At 52.8% G+C, this 22,353-nt stretch overlaps 1 protein-coding gene across 2 annotated transcripts in view; it reads left to right on the forward strand.

Annotated features, from left to right (window-relative positions):
* The window catches only part of ADGRD1 (adhesion G protein-coupled receptor D1), a 176,253-nt gene extending 154,195 nt beyond the window's left edge, over nucleotides 1-22,058 (forward strand). For both annotated transcript variants that reach the window (XM_027567068.1, XM_027567069.1), the window contains 5 exons: nucleotides 11,427-11,518; nucleotides 15,355-15,481; nucleotides 16,739-16,780; nucleotides 18,370-18,462; nucleotides 19,837-22,058. In XM_027567068.1, the coding sequence (XP_027422869.1) occupies nucleotides 11,427-11,518; nucleotides 15,355-15,481; nucleotides 16,739-16,780; nucleotides 18,370-18,462; nucleotides 19,837-19,932 (450 nt within the window). In that variant the 3' untranslated portion in view covers nucleotides 19,933-22,058. The remainder of the gene's footprint in view (nucleotides 1-11,426; nucleotides 11,519-15,354; nucleotides 15,482-16,738; nucleotides 16,781-18,369; nucleotides 18,463-19,836) is intronic.
* Nucleotides 22,059-22,353: the final 295 nt, after the last annotated feature.

Consider the following 22,353-nt stretch of genomic DNA (forward strand, 5'->3'; position numbering starts at 1 on the left):
TCTTTCATAATTTCCTCACATGCACATCTCCATGGTCAAGGAGATGCAGGATCCAAGGCTGCGTTAGGAAGCTTTAGTCAAAGCTCCCTGGGAACCACAGGGAAGAGAACTCCTGTGATTATGAAGGACCTACTCAGAGAGGTTGACAGAAATCGGGATTTATAAACGCATAGTCAGGAATGCTTGCTGTGGCTGCTGGGTTCAAGATTCAGACGTGGCCATCTCCACGTGTTTCTAGCTTCTCATATCTCAGTTCTGTTTTCCTATGAGTTGGCTCCATTTTTAGGCTGCCCCAGATGCTGGTAAGAAACTTTTAGGACCATATAAAATTCCATTATCCGTCTTAGGGGAAAAAAACTCCTTTGCTCTTCTTGTTATTGTTCTGCTGACATGTCCCACAAAATCCTAGGATCGATTCTCATCATTTCTAATGGGCTTGACTTGGAACCCTGCCTGCCATGGACCCCCTCACTGAGGTCAGAGGAGCAAAATGCTCTGATTGGCCAGAAGAATGGACTGTTCTGATTGGCCAGCCTTCACTGAGGCCAGTGGAAGCAGAATGTTCTGATTGGCCAGAGGAATAGACTGTCCTGATTGGTCATCCCTCCCAGAGGAATGAAATGCTCTGATTGGCCAAAGTTCTGAAATGCTCTGATTGACTCGGCCTAGGTCACAGTTCTCAGAGAAGGCAATGGCACCCGACTCCAGTACTCTTGCCTGGAAAATCCCATGGACTGAGGAGCCTGGTAGGCTGCAGTCCATGGGGTCACTAAGAGTCGGACACGACTGAGCGACTTCACTTTGACTTTTCACTTTCATGCATTGGAGGAGGAAATGGCAACCCACTCCAGCGTTCTTGCCTGGAGAATCCCATGGACAGAGGAGCCTGGTGGGCTTCCGTCTATGGGGTCGCACAGAGTCGGACACGACTGAAGCGACTTAGCAGCAGCAGCAGCAGGTCACAGTTCTAACCCTGGGTCCTTATACTTGGTTTCCAGTGAAGTTATTTAACATTAATGATAAAGGCTCAAATTTATAGAGATCTTTTAAAAAAGATGTTTTTACATTAAATGTCTCTTTTCCTTGCCCTTAAAATAGCTACTTGAAGAGATGGTGATTTCTGTTTTATAGAGGAGCAGATTGAATGATAAACTCCTGGCCAGTGATTGCAGCTGTATTGCTATAGATGTGCCCTTCCTCTCCTCCTCCCCTTCTCCTTGCCGTCTTCCTCTTGGTATCTCTCCTCTTCCTTCTTCTCAGGTGCTAGTAAACCAGCTTGAGCTCTCTTGAGCAGAAAAGGCTCAGTCCTGGGAAGCGCAGGGGGAATCAGATTTGGCTGGCTCTGGGCACTCAGTGCTGTCAGCTGGTATCTCCTACTTAGCTCTTGGCCCCACTGCCTCCTTGCTGGCTCCATCTGGATCAGGCTTTCCTGGGGAGGAAGTGATGGAACTGGCACCCTGACAACATCCTCCAGCTCTGCAGCTCAGGGTGGGGAGGGAGGCACTGCTCCCAGCAGTCCTAGCAGAAGTCCCAGGGCAGATTCTGATTGGCTCCTGTGGGTCAGGTGCCTGTCCCAGAGCCAATAACCGAGGCTGAACTGGAGACAGATGATTGTTCGACCTGAACCACATGACTGCCCGGGGGTCACCCCCCTGAACTCCAGGGTCTGGAGGTGGGGGTTCTCAGGAAGCCCTGTGGGGAGGAGGCTTTGGGGAGGGGGAACAGCATCCTTGCACCCTGCTCAGTATCTGGGGTCTGGTTAGGGCTGAGGCATCTCCATGCTGTCCCAGTCTGAACATCTCTCCTCTCGGGTGTTGGGGGCTGACACTGGGGAACCTCCCCCACATCCCTCCTGCCCACCCTGAGCATCCACAGAACACACTCTTCACACTCTGGGCTGGGACTCCAGAGCATGCTCTCCACACACCCCCAGGGTGGGATCCAGGCTGTGTTTATTACCTCTCCAAAGGGTGCTGTCTTTGAAGCACCCCTGGGCGACCCTGATACTGAAGGCATGGGAGGGGGCTCCAGCCGGACACACTTGTGCCTTTGGTGTCCTTATTCATCGCCTCCCACTCCCAATGACAAGCCCAATGTCCCATGTCACCAGAGATGGTGGTGAGAGGATGGACTCAGAGAGGGTCTGTGGATGGCACTGAAGCCACCACCCTGCTCCCCTCCCCCATGGGGATATTTCCTAAATATTGTGAACCCAGCCCTCCTTTCTCTCACCCCCTGTTCTCTTCCCCAGCTGCTGATTTGAAATCTTCTTTTTGACTTTGTTGCATATTCACTGGCACTGACTGAAGCTGTGGGCCCTGGTGGTTAATTAGAAATGTGTCCAAGGGAAGATGCCTGAAGATGTGGCTTCCTGCTTCTTAATTAAAATTCCACTCAGGCATCCTCATGCCACACAAAGTGCAGCAGCATCTTCTTGGTAAAGGATTTCTGGAAGGGAGAGAGGGGACCTCATTGTGGTGTCCTTGTCTGTTTGGGACCGGAGGGAGGGTGGGTGGTGCCAGCCCCGCACACGATCCCCTCGTTCTGGCTGCACTGACTTGCTGCCCTCCATGCCCATCTCCTTCCAGGTGATGTGGGCTCTGGGGTGTCCACAGGTACAAGCAGGAGATGGGGAGTTGGTGGGAGGTGCTGCAAGCCTCCTGGATCCCCAGTGGTCCCAGCCCTCAAGCGTCTGTGCCAGCGGTGAGGCGGGGCTGCACTCCCAGCTCTGTGAGGCTTCAGGGCCCTGGGCTCTCTGTAGGATCCACGTGGAGCCCTGGTGGGAGGGGTGGGCATCAACCAAGTGCCCCTCCTGATACTGTGCCCCTTCTGCCCGGGGTGGAGGGATGACCTGTATGGATGTGGACGAGACTCAGAAGAGGAGGGCCCAGGAGTGCATCCCCAATTCCCTCAAGCAGGACAGTGGGTGGCAGGGGCTGCTCCATCCCCCACAGGCCACACTCCTGTCTGCAGCGGTAGTGCAGCCTTGGCCACAGACTCCCTGGGGCCCAACACTGTCCCTCTGCCCTCAGCTCCTCTGTCTCGCAGGAGCCAATGTCCCAGGCACCCCATCTCCAATTGCTGGCTCCCTTGTGGTGCTTGGGTGTTTTCTTTCTTTGTCTGTCACGGGTAGTCAGAATCACGTAGCTGGGCACCGCCATGATGGAAGGGGGCACAGCTGTCTCTTCAAGGTCGGGCGATGCACACCTGCTCTGTGAAGGAGGGCTCCTTCCAGGAAGGGCCGCCAGGTTGGGGAAGGGGTGGGACTGTCAGCTCAGGTGTCCCTCCTCTGCGTGAACTCCGGGCTCTGAGCACAGACCTGGGTTCTTCAGTTAATTGCTTTCAGCTGCAGGAGGGGGCACGTTACTGTGGTGACGTGTCCCTGAGCTTTCAGTCCAGGCTGTCCCCTGTCCCAGGGCTGTGTGAAGACTGTCTACAGTCATGTTACACCCGGCCTTTCACAGGATGACAGAGGCCTCTGTGAGCGACCTGGCGGGCACTCTCGCCTCCTGCTCCTGGGGTCAGGGAAGACCCTTCACTTTGTCACTCAAATGGAGACACAGGCTCAGACTGACTCCAGTCGCCCCAACAATTAAACCCTCCTGGTCAGAGCATGGATGGCAGGCAGGGGTGGAAGGGAAGTAGTTGAATGTGTAAGTCCCCTGTTCTGTCTGTGTGCTGACCTAACCCACCAGGTCTGGAGGGCTTGGCAGCATCGCCCCCCTCCCAGACTCCCTGGGTGATCTGAGTGTTTCATCTGACTTCAGTCAGTGACAGCGGGGGATCCAAGGCTGCCCTGCCTGGATCCTTACCCTCCATCCATGCAGCATGGGGTCCGGCTGCAGCAGGGTCCCCACACCTTGAGTCCTCCAGGATCACTGGAGCCCCACTGTCCTTCCTGGGGGAGCATTACCTCCAGCCCCACTCCAGCCCCTCTCCTTGACATCAGCCGTCAACACCTGAGGACTGCAGTTCTCAAACTTGTTAGTAAGGGAGTTACTGGGGAGCGTGGGAGCAGTTCCCACCTTAGAGGTTCTAGATTTACTGGATGTGGGCTCCAGGACCTTTCAGAGCTCCAGGGGATCCCACCGTGGAGCCAGCTTGGGGTCTGAGGAGGGCCAGGGGAAGTCAGGGAGCCCTGGATAATGAGGAGGGAGGTGTAGGCCTAGAACTGTTCAGTGACTTCACAATCGAGTGCAGGGTCAGCGGGCTGTGGCCCACGTGGTAAAGCCTGTGCAGTAGCACAGGTGATTACTTACAAGTCGTCTGCAGCAGCTGTCATGCTGCAGCCATTGAGTTGAGTTGTTTCAGTAGAGACTGTGAGGCCTAGAAAGCCAAAAGTATTTGCTACTTGGACCTTGAGAGAAAAATCATGCAGACCCTGGGCTGGGGGACGCAGTGGAGGGGTCCAGAGACCCAATCTCTCTGAGCCTCAGGGCTCATTCTGGCTGCAGTTGGGTGTGTCTCATGTTCCTTGTCTCCTCTGAGGACCCTGGGTTGTGTGTGTTGAGTTGTTCCCCATTGTTCAGAGGTGCCCCCTGAAGACAGCAGTTTTCAGGACCCAGGTAGGGCCTGGCCCCATTGTGTAAAGTGTGCACAGCTCTGTCTGGGCGCAGGTTCACATGAGTATGTCTGTGGGAAAGAAATGTCTGGACGGATGCAATGGGATAGGGTTCCCTCCAGAGGGATTCGTGTCTGGGGGCTACCTGTTTGCATATCCCATGCATTTAAAAAACACCCGGCAATTTTAAACTAAAACACTTTAGCAAGGTGCAGGTTCATGTTGGGACATGTGGTTTCTGTGTGTCCTGGTGAGGTTGATCTTGGAGGGGCAGGAACCAGGGGGACAGAGATTGTCACGGTTATGCCTGCTGGGCCCATGGCAGGGGCCAGGAAAGGGCAGATCCAAGCCCCTTCTGGGAACAGCTCATCCTTCACCCCACTGTCAGATACCGACCCCCCTCCCAACTGTCCCTTCACAAACCATCCTACCTGATTATGAAGGGACACGGATGTCATTCCCTGGGTGACTTCAGTGAGCCTGAGTGCAGATGTGCCTATGGGGCCAGCAGGTCTTACAGAAGCAGGGACACAACCTGAGCCCCCTAAAGGGCTTGTTCCATGCCAGCCCCACTGGGGAGAGAGCCTCCAAGCCAGGGAAGAGAAAAGTCTGGAGCTTTAAAGTCCTTCTCTCACATGAAACAATGGACTGGTTCAAAACTGGGAAAGGAGTATGTCAAGGCTGTATATTGTCACCCTGCTTATTTAACTTATATGCAGAGTACACTAGGTGAAATGTCAGGCTGCATGAGGCACAAGCTGGAATCAATAACCTCAGATAAACAGATGATACCATCCTTAAGGCAGAAAGTGAAGAAGAACTAAAAAGCCTCTTGATGAAGGTGAAAGAAGAGAGTGAAAAGGCTGGCTGAAAACTCAACATTCAAAAAACTAAGGTCATGGCATCTGGTCCCGTCACTTCATGGTAAATAGATGGGGAAAAAGTGGAAACAGTGGCAGGTAATATCTTCTTGGGTTCCAAAAATCACTGTGGACGGTGACTGTAGCCATGAAATTAAAAGATGCTTGCTCCTTGGAAGAAAAGCTATGACAAGCCTAGACAGTGTATTAAAAAGCAGACATCACTTTGCTGACAAAGTTTTGTATAGTCAAAGCTGTGGTTTTTCCAGTAGTCATGTATGGATGTGAGAGTTGGACCATAAAGAAGGCTGAGAGCCAAAGAATAAATGCCTTCAAACTGTGGTGCTGAAGAAGACTCTTGAGAGTCCCCTGGACTGCAGATCAAACCAGTCAATCCTAAAAGAAATCAACACTGAATATTCATTAGAAGGACTGATGCTGAAGCTGAAGTTCCAGTACTTTGGGCACCTAACGTTAAGAACTGACTCATTGGAAAAGACCCTGATGCTGGGAAAGATTGAGGGCAGGAGAAGAGGGTGATAGAGGATGAGATGGTTGGATGGCGTCACTGACTCAATGGACATGAGTTTGAGGAAACTCCGGGAAAAGGACAGGGAAGCCTGGTGTGCTGCAGTCCATGGGGTTGAAAAGAGTTGGACACAACTGAGCAACTGAACAACAACCACTTCTCACCTAGGAATAAGCCAGAGTGGTTGTGTGACTCTACAAATACAGGTGCATAAAAATACATCAGTCAGTTCAGTTCAGTTCAGTTGCTCAGTCGTGTCTGACTCTGCGACCCCATGAATAGCAGCACGCCAGGCCTCTCTGTCCATCACCAACTCCCGGAGTTCACTCAGACTCACATCCATCAAGTCAGTGATGCCATCCAGCCATCTCATCCTCTGTCGTCCCCTTCTCCTCCTGCCCCCAATCCCTCCCAGCATCAGGGTCTTTTCCAATGAGTCAACTCATTGTATAAAGATACATAGATACGGATATAGTTGTTGTCTAGTCACTAAGTCATATCCGACTCTTTGTGACTCTGTGGACTCTAGCCTGCCAGTCTTCTCTGGGCAAGAATACTGGAGTGGGTTGCCATTTCTTTCTCCAGGGGATCTTCCCAACCCAGGGATTGAACCCACGTCTCCTATATTGGCAGGCAGATTCTATACCACTGAGCCACCAGGGAAGCCCCATGGATACAGTTACCAATTCCTAAATACAGATACAGAAATGGACACAATTACAGTTACAGACATATAAATACAGAGTCATAAATGCCTATGCTGCTAAGTCACTTCAGTCGTGTCTGACTCTGTGCGACCCCATAGACGGAAGCCCACCAGGCTCCCCTGTCCCTGGGATTCTGCAGGCAAGGACACTGGAGTGGGTTGCCATTTCCTTCTCCAGTGCGTGAAAGTGAAAAGTGAAAGGGAAGTCGATCAGTTGTGTCCGACTCTTAGCAACCCCATGGACTGCAGCCTACCAGGCTCCTCCATCCATGGGATTTTCCAGGCAAGAGTACTGGAGTGGGGTGCCATTGCCTTCTCCATAAATGCCTATAGGGACATAGAAACAAGTAAAGATACAAACTGCAGCATTTACTATGTCTATATGTGTCTCTATACTTTCATTGGGAAATCGTGGCCACATCCCAGTGATTTTTCATGAATACCTGAGTAGCCCGGAGTCAGGTCAAGAAACACAGCATGGTCTGAACCCCAGAAGCCCTGCCACGATGTTCCCTCCTCCCAGTAGAGGTCCCCATGGTCTTGAGTGTATATCCTCCCCCCCGCCTTTTTTTCCTGCTGAAATGAGCTTGTGAATTATTGGTTTGACGTTCTGTCATAAGTAGCTTGTTGGCTATTCGAATGCAGAGACACTTAGTTGATGAGATACTTGATATTCACGTTACAGACGCCTCACTGCAGAGCCTTTCCCAGTTTGCAGCTAGGCACAAGCCAGGGTGAGTGAAATGCAGTGGGGAGCTGGGTCCGCTTCTGCTTTGTATTTTCATGAAAATACAAAGATTTGTTTCACCCACAGCCACCATCTCCCACTTAACTGTGCGTTGATGCGGGATCACAGGTTCTCTGCACCTTCTCTCGTATTGCCGTGGCGGACGTGACTGTCTTACCAACTCAGAGGAAGCGTGCACGCCAGATGAAATCAGACAGGCCCATGCTGAAAGAGAGAGGGGAAATAAACCCCAGCAGAAGCTTTGGAGAGATGAATTATAACATCCAATCATGCGGCAGCTTAACCATTATTGAAACGCTTTCTTCCGGGTCTTAAATACAGAGACCAGGAAATAACACAAGATCTGAAATTAGATCAGTCACTTGTAGCATTTCTATGTCTGTTAAACGATTTGCAGTAATCTGATCATGCATTTAGCGACCACATCACGGAGTCTGTGAACCGTAGCCTGAATCGTCTGGCTTCACACCTGAGAAGTCTGGGGCAGGGTCCCAGTTCAGCCTTCAAGCCCGCAGAGGGAGGGGGCGGTTGTGTTGTGACCTCTGGGGCCACGTGGGGTGTTCAGGCTCCTCCCCTGGCGTCCCTCTCCCAGGTTCTGGGCTTTGTGGCTTCTCCATCCTCTCCCCCAAATTATCGGGACACTTCATGGTTAAGCCTATTTTCCTCCTGAGACCAAGGACATCACTGAAACAGTCACAGGAAAAGGGATTTATGTTAGTCCCCTTTTATAATTTAAGTAATTTGACTTTTGAACATTAACACACATGGCTAAAAATTTGAAAGCAAAGCTTAATAATATATATGAATAGTCTCTGCCCGCGTCTCTCTCTCAGCTCTCTGGTTTCCACCCACCTCCCCAAACAGATGCCCCTGGTACTAACTTCTTGTGTGTCCTAGGAGTGCTGCGCAGATATAGGTGAATATAAATATGCATTCACCTTGTGTGCATTTTCTGCACAGAAAGTGCTGCCTTGGTTCATAATACATCCAGGGAGCATGCTGCCCATGGTAGCCCCCAACCTGCTCCTTGTCGGAAACAATTCAGGTTGTTTCCAGTCTTTTCTTACAAGGCTTCAGCTTTGGCCAGTATGTGAGGAACCCAGGATATAAATTCCCAAAGTGAGAGAGGCAGGAGAGGACCACGCTAAGCATTCTTCCCCTGGAATGCAAGGAATTTACTGGAGGAAGTATAGGGGGGAGAAACCCAGATGTATCAGAACTCTAGAAAATCAACCAAAGGCATAGAAACTGAAAAGTGTTTAATCACGAAAATCATGAGTCTTGGTGAGATAAGCAGGGTCTGTGCTTTCTATTCACCACTCCAGCTGATAGTCTCAACTCCACGACACAGCTTGTCGCCTCCGGAGACGACTGTGCAGTGTCCACCTGCCCTCAGAAGATGCTGTTTGCAGACCTCCCTGAACCTCAGTGTCTGGAATTAAAATTCACATTCTTTTCTGTTTTTTAATGGTTATTTTTGGCTGCATTGGGTCTTTGTTGCTGCACGTGGGCTTCTCTCTAGTTGAGGTGCACAGGCTTATGCACCTCAGGTGCACAAGTGCATTGCCTATGATATGGGATCTTAGGTCCCAACCAGGGATCAGACTCGTGCCCCCTGCCTTGGAAAGTAGATTCTTAACCATTGGCCCACCAGGGAAGTCCCTAAAATTCCCATTCTTAAAGTGGCTACCAGTTAGTTCCCTCACTGTCTGGTCACTGTCCCACTTGAATGGGCTGCCCCCACGTTTTTCACATCCGTGCTGGCCCACCTCTCTCTCATCTGCTGAGTGTGGCTCTCCTGTGGGTGTTGCCCAGTGTGGAGTGGGGAGGGCACTGGCGTGGCTGGTTATTCCTGTTTGCCAGCTTCTTCCATCCTCCCTGACCTCGGGAGATGTCCACCTTTAACCTCACTTTACAGGTGAGAGAATGGGAGTGAATGAGGGGGCCTGACTATCTGGAGCCAAGCTGCCCCGTGTGGAGGTGGTCAGTGAAGACTGGGGTCCCACTGACAGCATCTGTTTGTTATTTGCTATAAAGGCTAATGGGGCTTCTCAGGTGGTTCAGTGGTAAAGAATCTGCCTGCCAATGCAGGAGACATGAGATGTGGGTTTGATTCCTGGGTGGGGAAGATCCCCTGGAGGAGGAAATGGCAACCCACTCCAGTATTCTTGCCTGGAGACTTCCATGGACAGAGGAGCCTGGTAGGCTACAGTCCATGGGGTCGCAAAGAGTCAGACACAAATGTACGATAGACACACACACATGCATAAAAACTAATAAACCGTTATTCACTTACTGTGATGGTGTGAGCAAGGGGCTGAATGGGCACAAGGGCCAGCTTCCTGGTGCTCCATCCCAAAGAACAGTGCAGGCAGGGATGCTCACTGATGGAGAGGCTGCTGCTGAGTCCTGGACCAGGGATCCAGGGAGGAGGAGGTAGGAGGAGGACTGGGAGTGAAGAAGGTGCGGGTCACTGAGGCAGAGTGGGGAGACATGTCTGCAAGACTCCTGGGATAAGGGGTATCAGCAGAGGTGCTTTGGAAAGGCCCCAGGTTGGACCCCCTAAGAAAGCCAGGAATGCAGGTATTCAGGCCAGGAATGCAGATATATGTGTGGCATGGCCGGTCAGGGTGGGAGGGGCCTGAGTGCCTGCCTGCAACTTCCTTCAGACCTTAGGATGCTCTGCTGTACCACAGGTCTGGGATGGGGAGGGCCACTTTCCCTAGGAGGCTTGCCAGGGAAAGTCTTTGTTCTTACCTGTGGTCGGGCCTGGAAGTTCACACATGGCCAGGAGCCGGACTCCTCAGTGATTCTGTAAATGACCTCTGAGCTTTTCAAATACAAAGAAGTCCCTGGCCACAGCATGACCCTGGATTCCAGCTGGCATGGATCCTGTAGCGGAAAGAAATCTAGAGGGAGGGGATGCTTCTGCTGTCATCTGCCTGGTCGGACTCCTGTTCAGGACCCTGGAGAGCTGCCCATGGGAGAGGATGGGTTGTGCTGGAGCCACTGCCACCGACCCTTGCAGCCCCCCGCCCCTAGCCCTCAGTCCCCAAGAGGAGCCTCCCAGCCCCTCAGACTCCAAGAGGACCTTGCCTAGCAGGAGCAAGCACTCGGCAGAAGATGAAGAGTCCTCTACCATGGCCTCTGTGGATCCCACAGCTGGGAGCCTGGAGTAGGGGCAGGAGATGAGAGTCAGGCTGTACTGGGGCTTTGGAGATGTGATTTCCTATCTTTCCAACACTCAGACTGCACTGTGGGTGTTAATACTTATTAGGTGGAAAAACTGAGGTTCAGAGGACTTCAGTGTCACACCCAGGGAGTACATGGTGAAAGGAAATTGGAACCAGTTCTGTCTGATGCTGAAGTTCACAACCTCCTTACCTCAATGCTGAGTGGAGCGGTGCTTGCTTTCTTTCTTTTAATATTTATTTATAAATTTTTGGCTGCATTGGGTCTTCATTGCTGCACGCAGGCTTTCTCCAGTTGCAGCGAGCAGGTGGCTACTCTTTGTTGCAATGCGTGGTCTTTTCACTGCAGTGGCCTCTCCTGTCATGGAGCATGGGCTCCAGGGTGTGCAGGCTTTACTGGTGCGTGGGCTCAGTAGTGTGGCTCGCAGGCTCCAGAGCATAGTCTCATTAGTTGCAGTCCACGGGCTTCATTGCCCCATGGCATGTGGGATCCTCCTGGACCAGGGACCAAACTCGTGTCCCCCACGTTGCAAGGCAGATTCCCAACTACTGGATCACCAGGGAGGCCTGAGAGGTGCTTTCTTTGATGTGCTTCTGGGGACTAGCCCTGGGATGTTGGGTTGTCTTTTCTCTAGCATAGATGTGTGCTCCTGGAAGCAGTCTTGCAGGGGATCTGTGTAGGTGAAAGTTCAAAGACACTGTTAGATTTCTCCCAGAGATGCCACCTGTTTGCTCGAGAAGCCCGGCTGGGGAGTGGGTGCCCCCAGGTGGACTCAGACGTCCTGCAGGTGCGCTCCAGCCCTTACCTTGTCTCCTGTGCTCCTCGTGCAGGTCAACATTGGCATCCTCATCGCGGTGACCAGGGTCATTTCACAGATCAGCGCCGAGAACTACAAGATACATGGAGATCCCAGTGCCTTCAAGTAAGCTGGACCCGGGGCTGTCAGCCATGCCCCACCCCGCCACTGATGCTGTGGGGGTGGCAGGAAGGCGGGTCACACTCTTGGGCTAGCTCTGTGTCCACTTGACATCACAGGGAGCACAGAGCTCATGCCCTCATCTGTCTCAACCAGGAGCAGCCCCCTTTCCAAGCTCGCTGCCCCATCCGTAAAAGAGGGGGTTTATTGGATGATCCTCCAGAGACAGCTTCACCCCTAGAGTTAGAGGAGCTTGTGGTGGGGTACAGAGGTACTCAAGCCTGACTGTCCTGCTGCGTCGGTTGTGGCTCAGCCCTTACCATCTGCTGAGACCTCATGGGCTGTTCAATCCCATAGCACCCTGCTTTGCTGATCTGTGTGGTGGGGGTGATAGCTGCCATCTCAAAGGTTGGCCTGACCTGTGCTGGGGCTGATCCATCCACAGAAGGAGCAGGTGTCTCCACACTCACATTTGCTGCCTTCTGGGGTTTCCTCGCCCCATTATTGGGGATCTGCCGCTTGCAAGTGTCAGAAAACCCAACACAAGCTGATTCAAGCAAAAGGCAACCATGAGTCTAGGAGTGAGTCTAGAATGGCTTAGTCCAGGACCCAGTCTGCCTGCATTTCTCTGCCCCACATCATCTGTTGGCTTCACCCTGAGATGAACTGTGCCTCCTGGTGACAAAATGGCTGCCAAAGAAGGTTCAAGTCCATGGGAAAGTGTGTCTCTTTCCCTCAAAATCAGACAGAGGTCCTGAGCCTGCAAGCAGACTCAGACCAGGCCATATGCCCATTCATGAATCAGTTACAGTGGATGGAAGTCAGCAGTTAACTCAGGCCTGAGTCACATGGTCCATCCTGGCTCTGGGGTGCAGGCAGCACCTCTAAACCACAGGGCCAGGAAGTGGGAGAGGTGGCTCCTTGCAGGGAATTTAGGGGGTTACACAAAGAGACCGGGATTCCCAGGTGGTGCTAGTGGTAAAGAACCCGTCTGTCAATGCCAGAGAAGTAATACATGCGAGTTTGATCCCTTGGTAAGGAAGATCCTCTGGAGAAGGAAAAGGCAACTCACTCCAGTGTTCTTGCCTGAGAATCCCATGGACAGAAGAGCCTGGCAGGCTACAGTCCATGGGGTCACAAAGAGTTGGACATGACTGAAGTGACTTATAAACACGGCACAGTTACTAGGCAGCTAGCATTCTGTAAGTTACTTTAGCTACACTACATCTCTTCTGATCTGAAAGGGAAAAGAGTAAATATATCTGCGGCAAATCGATAAGACAATTATTCTGTAATGAATTCCAAACACTATAAATTAACCTGACAGGTGGCTCTGGCTTCTTGGACTTTTTCAGCCCCTGGAAACCTTGGAGATGCTCCTGGGTCAGGATCACTTGCTTTCCTCTTTCATCAGCGAGAACAGGCAGCGCTGCTCCATGAGGCAGCCTGTCCCCAGCCAAGGGGCCTGGCCAGGGAGGAGCCCGACCCTCCCTCACCCCAACCTCAGTCTGTAGGCCCTCCCTTCACGGACAGGGCCCTGGTCTGTCTCCAGCACAGGCTCTTGCTGCCCCTCTGACCTGGCACCCAGGGGACCACTGGCCTGGCTGTGCCCAGAGCAGCCTAGGTCTCAACTCACACCCACCCCTTCTCTCTGGCCCCTGTCCCCTCTTTATGCATCATGGCCCAGGAGGCGGCTGAGCCCATGACCTGCCTGCTCTCCACGGGGACCTGGTCTCGGAGTGGAGGCTGACACATGGGAGATGGGGCTGTGATCTGGAGGGTGTTTCTGCCTCTCTGAGGAACCATGACTGGGGCAATGCCACTGTGCCCTCCCGTGTCCTGTGTCCTTCAAGTGACACAATGGCCCTGGGCCGACCTCCTGAAGAGAGTCCAGCTGGTCTCTCTGGACAGACCCCTGACTCTGATGTCACCCAGCACTGACTCCTCTTCACGTGGTGCAGCTGGACCCTGAGTAGCTCTCTCACTCCCTTCTTAGTGTCATTAGAGTGACCACCCCCTCCCTGGGCTGGTGAAGCAGGAGCCCTGGAAGCTGGGCTGGAAGATGCAACACAGCCTCCTTGGGACACTTCCAGCTCCTCGTCTCTTGGATTCAGTCTAAGCCTCTCCTTCCTGCCCATCAGCTCAATCAATGCTCAGTGACTAACGGGATCAGATGCTTCCTCTGGAGCCCTAATGGGCTGCCTTCCACCTGCTTTCTCATCTCTTATTTATTGGTCATGACTTCAGACTCCCCAGAAAGCAGCAGAGAACATTGAGTTTTCCCAGTGAGATCAGGGACCTGGGGATGGGGAGGGAGGTGTGAACCACGTGGAGCCTTGGGTGGTTAGAGGATGCAGGAGGTGGAGCCCCACGCAGGCCCCGCCCCTGGGGGGAGCGAGTTGGGGCGGGGCATCAAGGAGTCACATGCTTGCTTGCGTGCGTGCGTGGTGCGTACATGCGTCATGCATACGTGCATGTGGACAGCGTCCCCCTCCCGGGCCTTCGACTGTTCAGGGACCCCGCTCCTTCCACCTTTGACAAGACCTGGCAGCTTAGTTAACAAGCCTACAGAGAGCCTCAACTAGAGGAGTTTCTCCCAAGATTCTTATCATTTATTGCTCTCTTTTTTAAAGTAAAAATGAACCATCCCTTTAAAGTAGCACATTTGATACCGATTTGTCGGCGGCTGCTCCTTTCAATTACAGATTTTTCCAGGATCTAAAGTTTGAACCTAAATCATTCACGATATTTTATTTCCCAGATTCGGGTGTTTTAACGGTGTTAACATTATGATAACACACGGCGGCAGCTTCCCTGAGAGCTGACATGCGGGAACAACCTTTGGTTTCTCAGGAATTTGCCGCCAGGAGCTGTCAGTGCCGGGAGCTTGGCTTTCTGACCCGGAAGTGCCTTGGGGCTGTTACACCACCTTCCGGAAAGGGTTGGATCCATGTCCCCCACGTCTGCGGGCTCATCTGTGAGCTCTTCCTTCATCCGTTCAGTGACCACTTCCTGAGAGCCTGCAGGTTCTGGCGCCTTGCTGCGCTTTGGGGCTGTGGAGATGCAAAGTCCAGCCTCCAGACAACTCACCCTCCAGTGAGCGAGACTGTGTCAGCCACTGCGCTGAAGGACGAGGGGTGTGCCGGTTGCTGACCTGGGCAGCACGGCTCCCATCAGCCTCCAGACTTTTCTCTAAAGCTCACATGCAGAGCCTCCCTCCACCCTCATCCCCATGGAAAGCTGAGCTGTTGCAGGAGTCAGGTAGCCTGGGCTTCAGTTAGCATGTGATTTGCAGGGCATATCAGAAACAACCAGGATTCAGACAACCTCATGGGCACTGCCTCAACACCAGCTCTATCTGGGCTTTCCAGACACTGGGGAATCGAGATCCTTCTTCTCGAGGAACTCACATTCCGAGGGGGAGCCTCAGGGCTGATGCTGCAGGTGCCCCAGCACTGGGTGTGTCTCCCACCCTACCCAGCCCCACAGCTCTGCTTCCCTCTGTGACACCTGGGATCAGCATTTGCGTCAGCATCACCACCGGCTGAGTCAGGGTGGCCATCCCAAGTTTGCCCAGTGGACGTGCTGGCTCCCAGATGCCCAGAACGGGCTGCAGTCCAACCGGAGCAGAACAAGCCCTGGATCAGCTTGGCCCAGGGCTGGCCTGGCAGCGACCTTGTCTTATACATCTGGGGTGGTCAGCGCCTCACCCAAGGTCTCCTGAAGGCAGGAGCCAGGTCTCACTTCTAGCAGCGGCTCTGTCTGCTCCCAGCCAGAAGCCTTGCATCTGGACCCTCCCTGTCTGCCCATCACCAGAGTGCCCATCCCTGTTTCTCTGGCAGGTTGACCGCAAAAGCTGTGGCCGTGCTGCTGCCCATCCTGGGAACCTCGTGGGTCTTTGGCGTGCTTGCTGTCAACAACCAGGCCATGGTCTTCCAGTACATGTTTGCCATACTCAACTCCTTACAGGTGAGGGCCCAATGGGATTGTCAGCCTGGGAGCTGTCAGCTTTGTGAATAGATGAGTGGGTGCAGGTTGCCATGGCAACAGGAAGGAGACACTCTGATCTGTTCCCTCCACAGGGGTTCACCTTTTGAGCCCGTAGGGTGGGAGCATCCCAGAGGACAGAGGCATGGATGGGGCACACACTGGGGTCTCTGAGCAAACAGGGCCTGGAGGACCCCATTTACAACAGGGTTGCCTCATCTTTCAGGGAAGTACCTGTGGGAGATACATCCAGCTTGAATGGAAGATGATCAGCATGTGGGTGGCTCCTAAAAGGGAGCCGGGCATGGAGGGGTGGTGAAGAGGGAGGTACCTCAGGTTCTGAGTTCTCATCTGCCCTCTACATGGAAGGACAGAAAAGGTAACGGCCTGAAAACCGGAGATCTGAGATGCCCAGAGTCCGAGTCCCCAGACCCACAAGCCCCTGCTGGAAGGACAGAGGCGAATGCTCATTGCCATCCATAGCCTACACAGCCGAGCTGTGGGCTGAATCCCGGCCAATGTCACTGCGGCCCAGCTCAGCCCTTACCGTGATGTCCTTGCTGCCTCTGGGTCTTCATGACCAGCAGCTGTGTTGCACTTTTAATCTGTAATAAGCCCCTATACACAGCTTTCTTCTGGTTGTTATGGTGACAGGGGATAGGTTGTCGTGGCAGCAGCCCTTACACACCATAGGTCCTGGGTTCCTCATTTATCCTCTGTGTCCTGGTCTCCGCTTCCATAAAACGGGAACAGTAATAAGACCCACTTCATGGGGCTGCTTTTAGCACTCAATGAGATGAAGTGTTTGCCTAGTGCTGACACAGAGGAGAAGTCTCTAGATGTTTGGGGACATCCTCGTCTTGGATCTGTTTTCGTTGTCATCATCATACTTGGTCTGCCGGTGAGGACACAAGGGCTGTTTAGCTGGTAGGCTCGTGCCCTCCCACCTGTCCTCCCCAGCAAGTTTGCTCCTCTTCCAGGTTAAGCCAATCTGGGCATGTACCTGTCTCTGTATCTTGGCCATGGTGTCTGCCTGCATCTAGGTTAGGTTACAGGACACCCTTCCATCCGCATGGTTTCATGGTGAAGCATCACAGCCTGCTCACATCCTCTCCAACAACAAGCCATGCTGATGCCACTCTAGAGTCCATGGGTGACATTGGAAGGAACCCTCAGAAAGTGTTTGTAACAAAAATGCAAGAGGCTCTAATTCTGCGTTTTCTTCCCTTTCCTTCCCAGGGATTTTTCATCTTCCTCTTTCACTGTCTTCTGAATTCAGAGGTATGTCTGCTCCACTTCCTGCCAACATGAAGCTGGTTTTTCATTTCTGCAAGGGCACAGAGAGCAGGAAAGGTGTGGCCTCATCTGGCTGGTTTCTGGGACTGTAACGCTGAATGAGCCTTGGTTTCTGTAACAGGTTGTGTGCAGGCGGCTGCTTCACATCAGTCCCTCCTCCCTCATCCCGGTTGCTAAGCAACATACACAAATCCTCCCTCACTGATGTCACCCAGGGGCTGCTGGCTGCATGGAGGACCAGGGGAGATGGAGACAGTGTAGAGTAACTCAGTTGGAGACTCAGGACCTTGCTTGGCATCTGGTGTATTAGGGAGAGTGAGATGCAGATGGGCTCCCAGCAAACCCTCCCCCAAGGCATACAGGAAGCTGACCTGGGGTGTAAGGAAGACTCTTGACTACAGGGATTAGAGACGGGGCTTTTGTGATGCGGCTTCCAAGGGCACTGGGGCACTTGGAGTGGGCTCATTCCTCTTGGTGCAATCTGGGCCATTGCCCCTGCCCTGTACTTGGCCACGGGATGGTGCAGGCTGCTCTGGATCCCATCTCTGAGGACCAGTAATCCATAGGAAAAGTTTTACCCTTACATTGTGGGTTTGGTACCATGTTTCTCGGTATTTGCGCCAGGTGGCACTAGTGGTAAAGAGCCCACCTGCCACTGCAGGAGACGTGAGACAGGGGTTCAATTCCAGGGTCGGGAAGATCACCTAGAGCAGGGTATGGCAACCCAGTCCAACATTCTTGCCTGGAGAATCCCATGGACAGAGGAACCTGGTGGGCTACATACAGTCCATGGGGTCGCAAAGAGTTGGTCATGATTGAAGTGACTCAACACACACACACACACACACACACACACACACACACACACACACACAACAGGCTGGGATTATGGGGAAATGCCTCTGGAATGATGATTGAGAACAGGGTGGGAACACCCGCTCTGTGCTCTTTCAGGAGATTCTGTCCATTTGCACAGGAGAGGTCAGGCAGAGAGGAAGGAGATGTGGGGTGGAACACGCAGGGTGAGTTGCCCAGGACGATGGAAGCCAATGGAAGAGGGAGGTCACATGATTGCAAAGACCAGAGAGCAGCCCTAGCAGAGGCTGAGACTGATCCACGTGGCAGAGGGAGCAGAAAGGGGAGCAGCCTCAGAACCACACACAGCCTGCCCCACTCGTGCATTTGTTCATTTACTGCTCTGGGTGATGTCTGTGCCAGTCACATGCCCTGCCCTCATGCTGTTCATTGTTGAGCATGTCCTGTCTCTTTACCCAGAGCTGTGAGGTCAGCAAAGACCAGGAGATCCAGCTTTCTCCCTGTGCAGGGTTGGGTATGGCGGGAGTTGGTGCGGGGGATGGGCACAGTCTGTATCTGCCAAACGAATCAATGACACACAGCACAGCTCTGGAACCACTGACTGGACCCAATACCTCCGAATCCTGTCTCACCCCATGTGCAGTGTTCTGGGCCTGGCATCAGCAAAAATTCCTCAGGACCTTTTAGAATGACCTCTTATTGTTGCTTTTTCCACTTCTGAAATTGCTTCCATTGAGCCTTCCATTCTGCTTTTGAAGGTGAGAGCGGCTTTCAAGCATAAAACCAAGGTATGGTCCCTCACGAGCAGTTCCAGCCGCCAGGCCAACGTGAAGCCCTTCAGCTCGGACATTGTGAGTGCGTGTGGTGTCTTGTCTGCACCCCTCCTGTGCCGGCCCATCCTTCTCCAAGTGCCTTCCATCCTTGGCCCACCTTGACCCAGGGCTCTTGTTCCTTGTCCTGATTGCCTGCAAAGCCAGTCCCTGCCGGCCGGGGACTTGCTCCAGCTTCACTGAGCTGCACACAGCTCCCACCTTGCTGAGGACCAAGGGGTCCCGAGCCTGTGTCTTTCGAGTCCTGAGCCCCGGCCCCTCTGCTTCCTCCTTCCCTAAGCTCCTTTATCCGCACCATCTGTGTCGGGGCAAATGGCTGCCCAGGTCGAGGTGATGGAGGCTCGGCTCAGGTGCTGGTGCTTGTCAGTTGACCCTTTCACACCCGACATAGGCCTGCTGGTGGCACAAGCTGATGTCACACCCCAACAAGGTCCCCTCCTCATGAAGTCACCTGAACCTCTCTCCTGCACTTTCCAGGATCAGAACTTCTTATGTTGACTCAGGGGGATGGAAGGTCAGTTGACCAAGACGCAGACATTGGACACACTGGTGACCCACAGAGGCACAGAAGTCTGCTGGCACAGCCCGGCCTTTACATCAGGGCTCCTCCCCCTACAGATGCCTGAAAAATTGATCATGAGTGATCAGGGGTCTGAACAAGCCATGCACTTTTCAGTGCTGGGCTTGGATGTGTGGTTCCTTGTTCTCTGCCCTGCAGACCCCTGAGCAGGGTCCCGAGGCAGCCTGGAGCAAGCAGTGTCCTTCGTTCTCACTGCAATGCAGCTTCCTACCTGTCAGGTCCTTGCTCAGGGATCCCATCTCAGGAAGTCTTCCCCGGACAGCACTGAACAAAGGTGCTCCCTCCCTATTCCAGCATCATACACCTGCCTGCCACTCCCGGGAATTGTTCAGTTTATTCATTTGCTTGATGGCCATTGTCCGCCTCTCCCATCAGAATGCAAGCTCCACGAGAACTAAAGTCCGATCAGCTTGGCTCACTGGAGTGACCTCAGAGCCTACCTCGGTCCCTGGTGCATCGCCTGCTCCATAAATCAACACAGAGGGAATGACTGCATAAGCAGATGGACGAATAGATTTGCAAATGAATGAATACATGTGCGAATGAATGAAGGAAGGAAGGAAGGACAGATGGATGAGTAAATGACTGCAGGGTTGAGTGCACCCCAGAAACTGGGGGCTATGAGGCAGGCAAATGCTTGCCAAGAAGGTGGGGAAAAGTGCTCATTTTTCTGGGGAGCAGTGCCCCTTCCTCAAACTAGGGAGGATTCTCAGGCAGCTTTCTGGCCCAAGGCTTTGCTCTCCACACTCCCAGGGCACCATGGGTTTCTTGTCTGGGAGCAGAGTCTTCACTCCTCACTCCTTTGTGGTTTGCAGATGAATGGGACCCGGCCTGCTACGGGCTCCACCAGGCTCAGCCCTTGGGACAAGAGCAGTCACTCCGGACACCGCGTGGACCTGTCTGCCGTGTGAGCAGAGAGGCTGAAGACCCGGCCGGCCTGCTGCTCAGAACCCCTCTACCTGCTGCAAACAGAACGCAAGCAACGCTCTGCTGTCGCCACTGGGACCCTCTCCTCGTTACCGTCTGGACCCGGGGGTCACAGCCCCGAGAGAGCTGTTCTCACCTGTGATCTGCCCGTGTGACAGAGTCTGCCAGTCTGCCTGCAGCCTGATACACAGAGGAGAGGGTGGGACCCTGGGGCACACACTTCCATTTCATCCCTGCCAGCGCACACACAGCACAGGACCCTCCACACTGGGCGCACAGGGGCCATAGCACCGGTGAGAAGTTTAACCTCTGCCTTGTGATGGGGACTTTGGACCAAAGTCCTGCTGTATGCAGGGGAGGGTCGGGCTGAGGCAGCTGCCCATGAGCATGTTTTCTACCTGCCGACTCCACCTAACAACAGGGTCCCCAATGCCAGGCACCTGCCAAAGAGTGATTCTTTCTGCAGGGTGGTGTCAGCCTGGGCCAGCCCCACGTCTGCTCGCATGGCCGCGCTGGGCCTCTGCTGATGCCCAGGGCTGTGGGGGGGAGACGCTGGCTGCCCAGCCCCTGTCTGTGCATGGGGATCTCGCTAAGGCAAAGAGCTCCACCGAGGGTGGAGTCTTCTGCTCCGAAAGCATCTCAGCCCCTTCCTCATGAGTTTTTGCTCTTCAGATTCAAAGTCAGCCTTAAAATCCACCCCCTCCTCCTTTCCTGGCACCTGAGCCTTCTCTGTGTTCATGATGGGCCAGAAGAGCCACCGTTTTCCAAGGCATAACATCCCTAGGATTTCTTCCTCATCACTTGCAAATACTTTTCCAGTTTTCCAAAGAGTGGATTACAGTGGAGAGTAGCACGGTACGGTACGTGACTGCACATTGCTGCAAAGGTGCCTTGACAGAGCCACGTGGCAGGCTGCTCTTGAGTGCGGGGGAGAATCAAGAACCCCGTCCTGACGGACCTAGGGAGGTGGGGGGTGGCACTGGCTGTGTCTTCTGAGTTGATGTTTATTTATAGGCCTAGACCTGGACTCAGCCCCCCAGGAAACGGAATGATCCTTACGACCCCATGTTTGGGCGAGATCCCGTGGAACGCTAGGGTTTGCGATCCTAGATGTGAACCAAAACACCATGGAGTTGTTGGGAAACAAGACTGCAAAAGGTTGCACTGTGATGACAGCACTAAGAGTGCTTGTGAAATGTGTGGGTAAGAAATTCCAACCTGTTTTTGATACTGGAAAATCTTCCTTGAAAACTGTGACGGCGATAGCATTAAAGCCCCTGCCCCCCACGACCGTCCCGCCCTGTCCCCTCACCTCTGCTTTGTCTCCTGGTGAGTTTCTCTGTGGTTTTGTAGACCTTCACCCATCTTCCTCTGCACCTTCATAAAGGAACTGCCCTGATGACGATGAGTGTTAACAGTCATCTTCAAGCATCTCCTGCTGTGTTGAGGGTGGGACACAGTTGCATGTTGATGGAGGGGTTAACCTCTATCCCTCCACAGGGAGGAGGGGTCCTCAGATGTACCAGCCTCGGCACCTGTGACAGTGCCCTGTGTGGTGACAGTGCCCCTGGGGGGGTGAACCTGCCTGATGCAGGCAAAGACCCCAGTGTTTGGTGAAAAGTATGGCTGGCCCCCGCTCTAAGTGTCTTGTGATTCCAGAAGCCAGGTCACCTGTAACTTGGCATTATATCCTTGTGCCCAAGAGCACCTAGAAGTGAGAACACTGTATTCCTAAGATTTACACTTGGATTTTTTTTTTCTTATTTAGTTTCTGGTGAAGCAAATCAAATAAGGAACTGTCTTTATTTTACGTAGAATTCTTTGTTTTTTTAACTCTGCATATTCACTCTACACAGCTAATATATATCAGGAGAAGTAATGAACAACTTTTTATTTCTAAAAATGAGAGTAGTGCACTTTATTTATAGGGTATATATTTTGGCTTCTGCGGCACTCTATTATCTACACATAATTTGGCCGAAGATAAGCAATTGGAAAGAATTGTGTGTTTAAAGTAGTTTATAGCACAGGAAAGGTGATGAATGCAACTATGTAGTGAATATATGTTGTGACTTTTATGAAATAAACTTTTAATGTCCTTTAAGTAAAATGTGGTCCTTAGCATCTTTTGCTGGTGAAAGGCAAGCAAGACTGTGTGTCTCTTGACAAAAATCTATCGGGAAACGCACATGGGTAAAATCCTATCCTGGGATTCACTCGACAGACTTCTACTCAGTGCTTTCTATGTCCTCAGCACATTCTGGCTCTGGGGACTCTGCTATAGACGATGCCCCACCCTACCCAGGAGCCTCCCTGGGTGCCTCCCTGGGTAGGGAAGAATGACAGACAGTGGGATTTTTGCAGCCCTGTGTTCCTCAGGTTAATGTATTACATGGAATATTGGT

Source organism: Bos indicus x Bos taurus, chromosome 17, assembly GCF_003369695.1.
Source record: "Bos indicus x Bos taurus breed Angus x Brahman F1 hybrid chromosome 17, Bos_hybrid_MaternalHap_v2.0, whole genome shotgun sequence".
In the NCBI taxonomy this organism is placed as follows: Eukaryota; Metazoa; Chordata; class Mammalia; order Artiodactyla; family Bovidae; genus Bos; species Bos indicus x Bos taurus.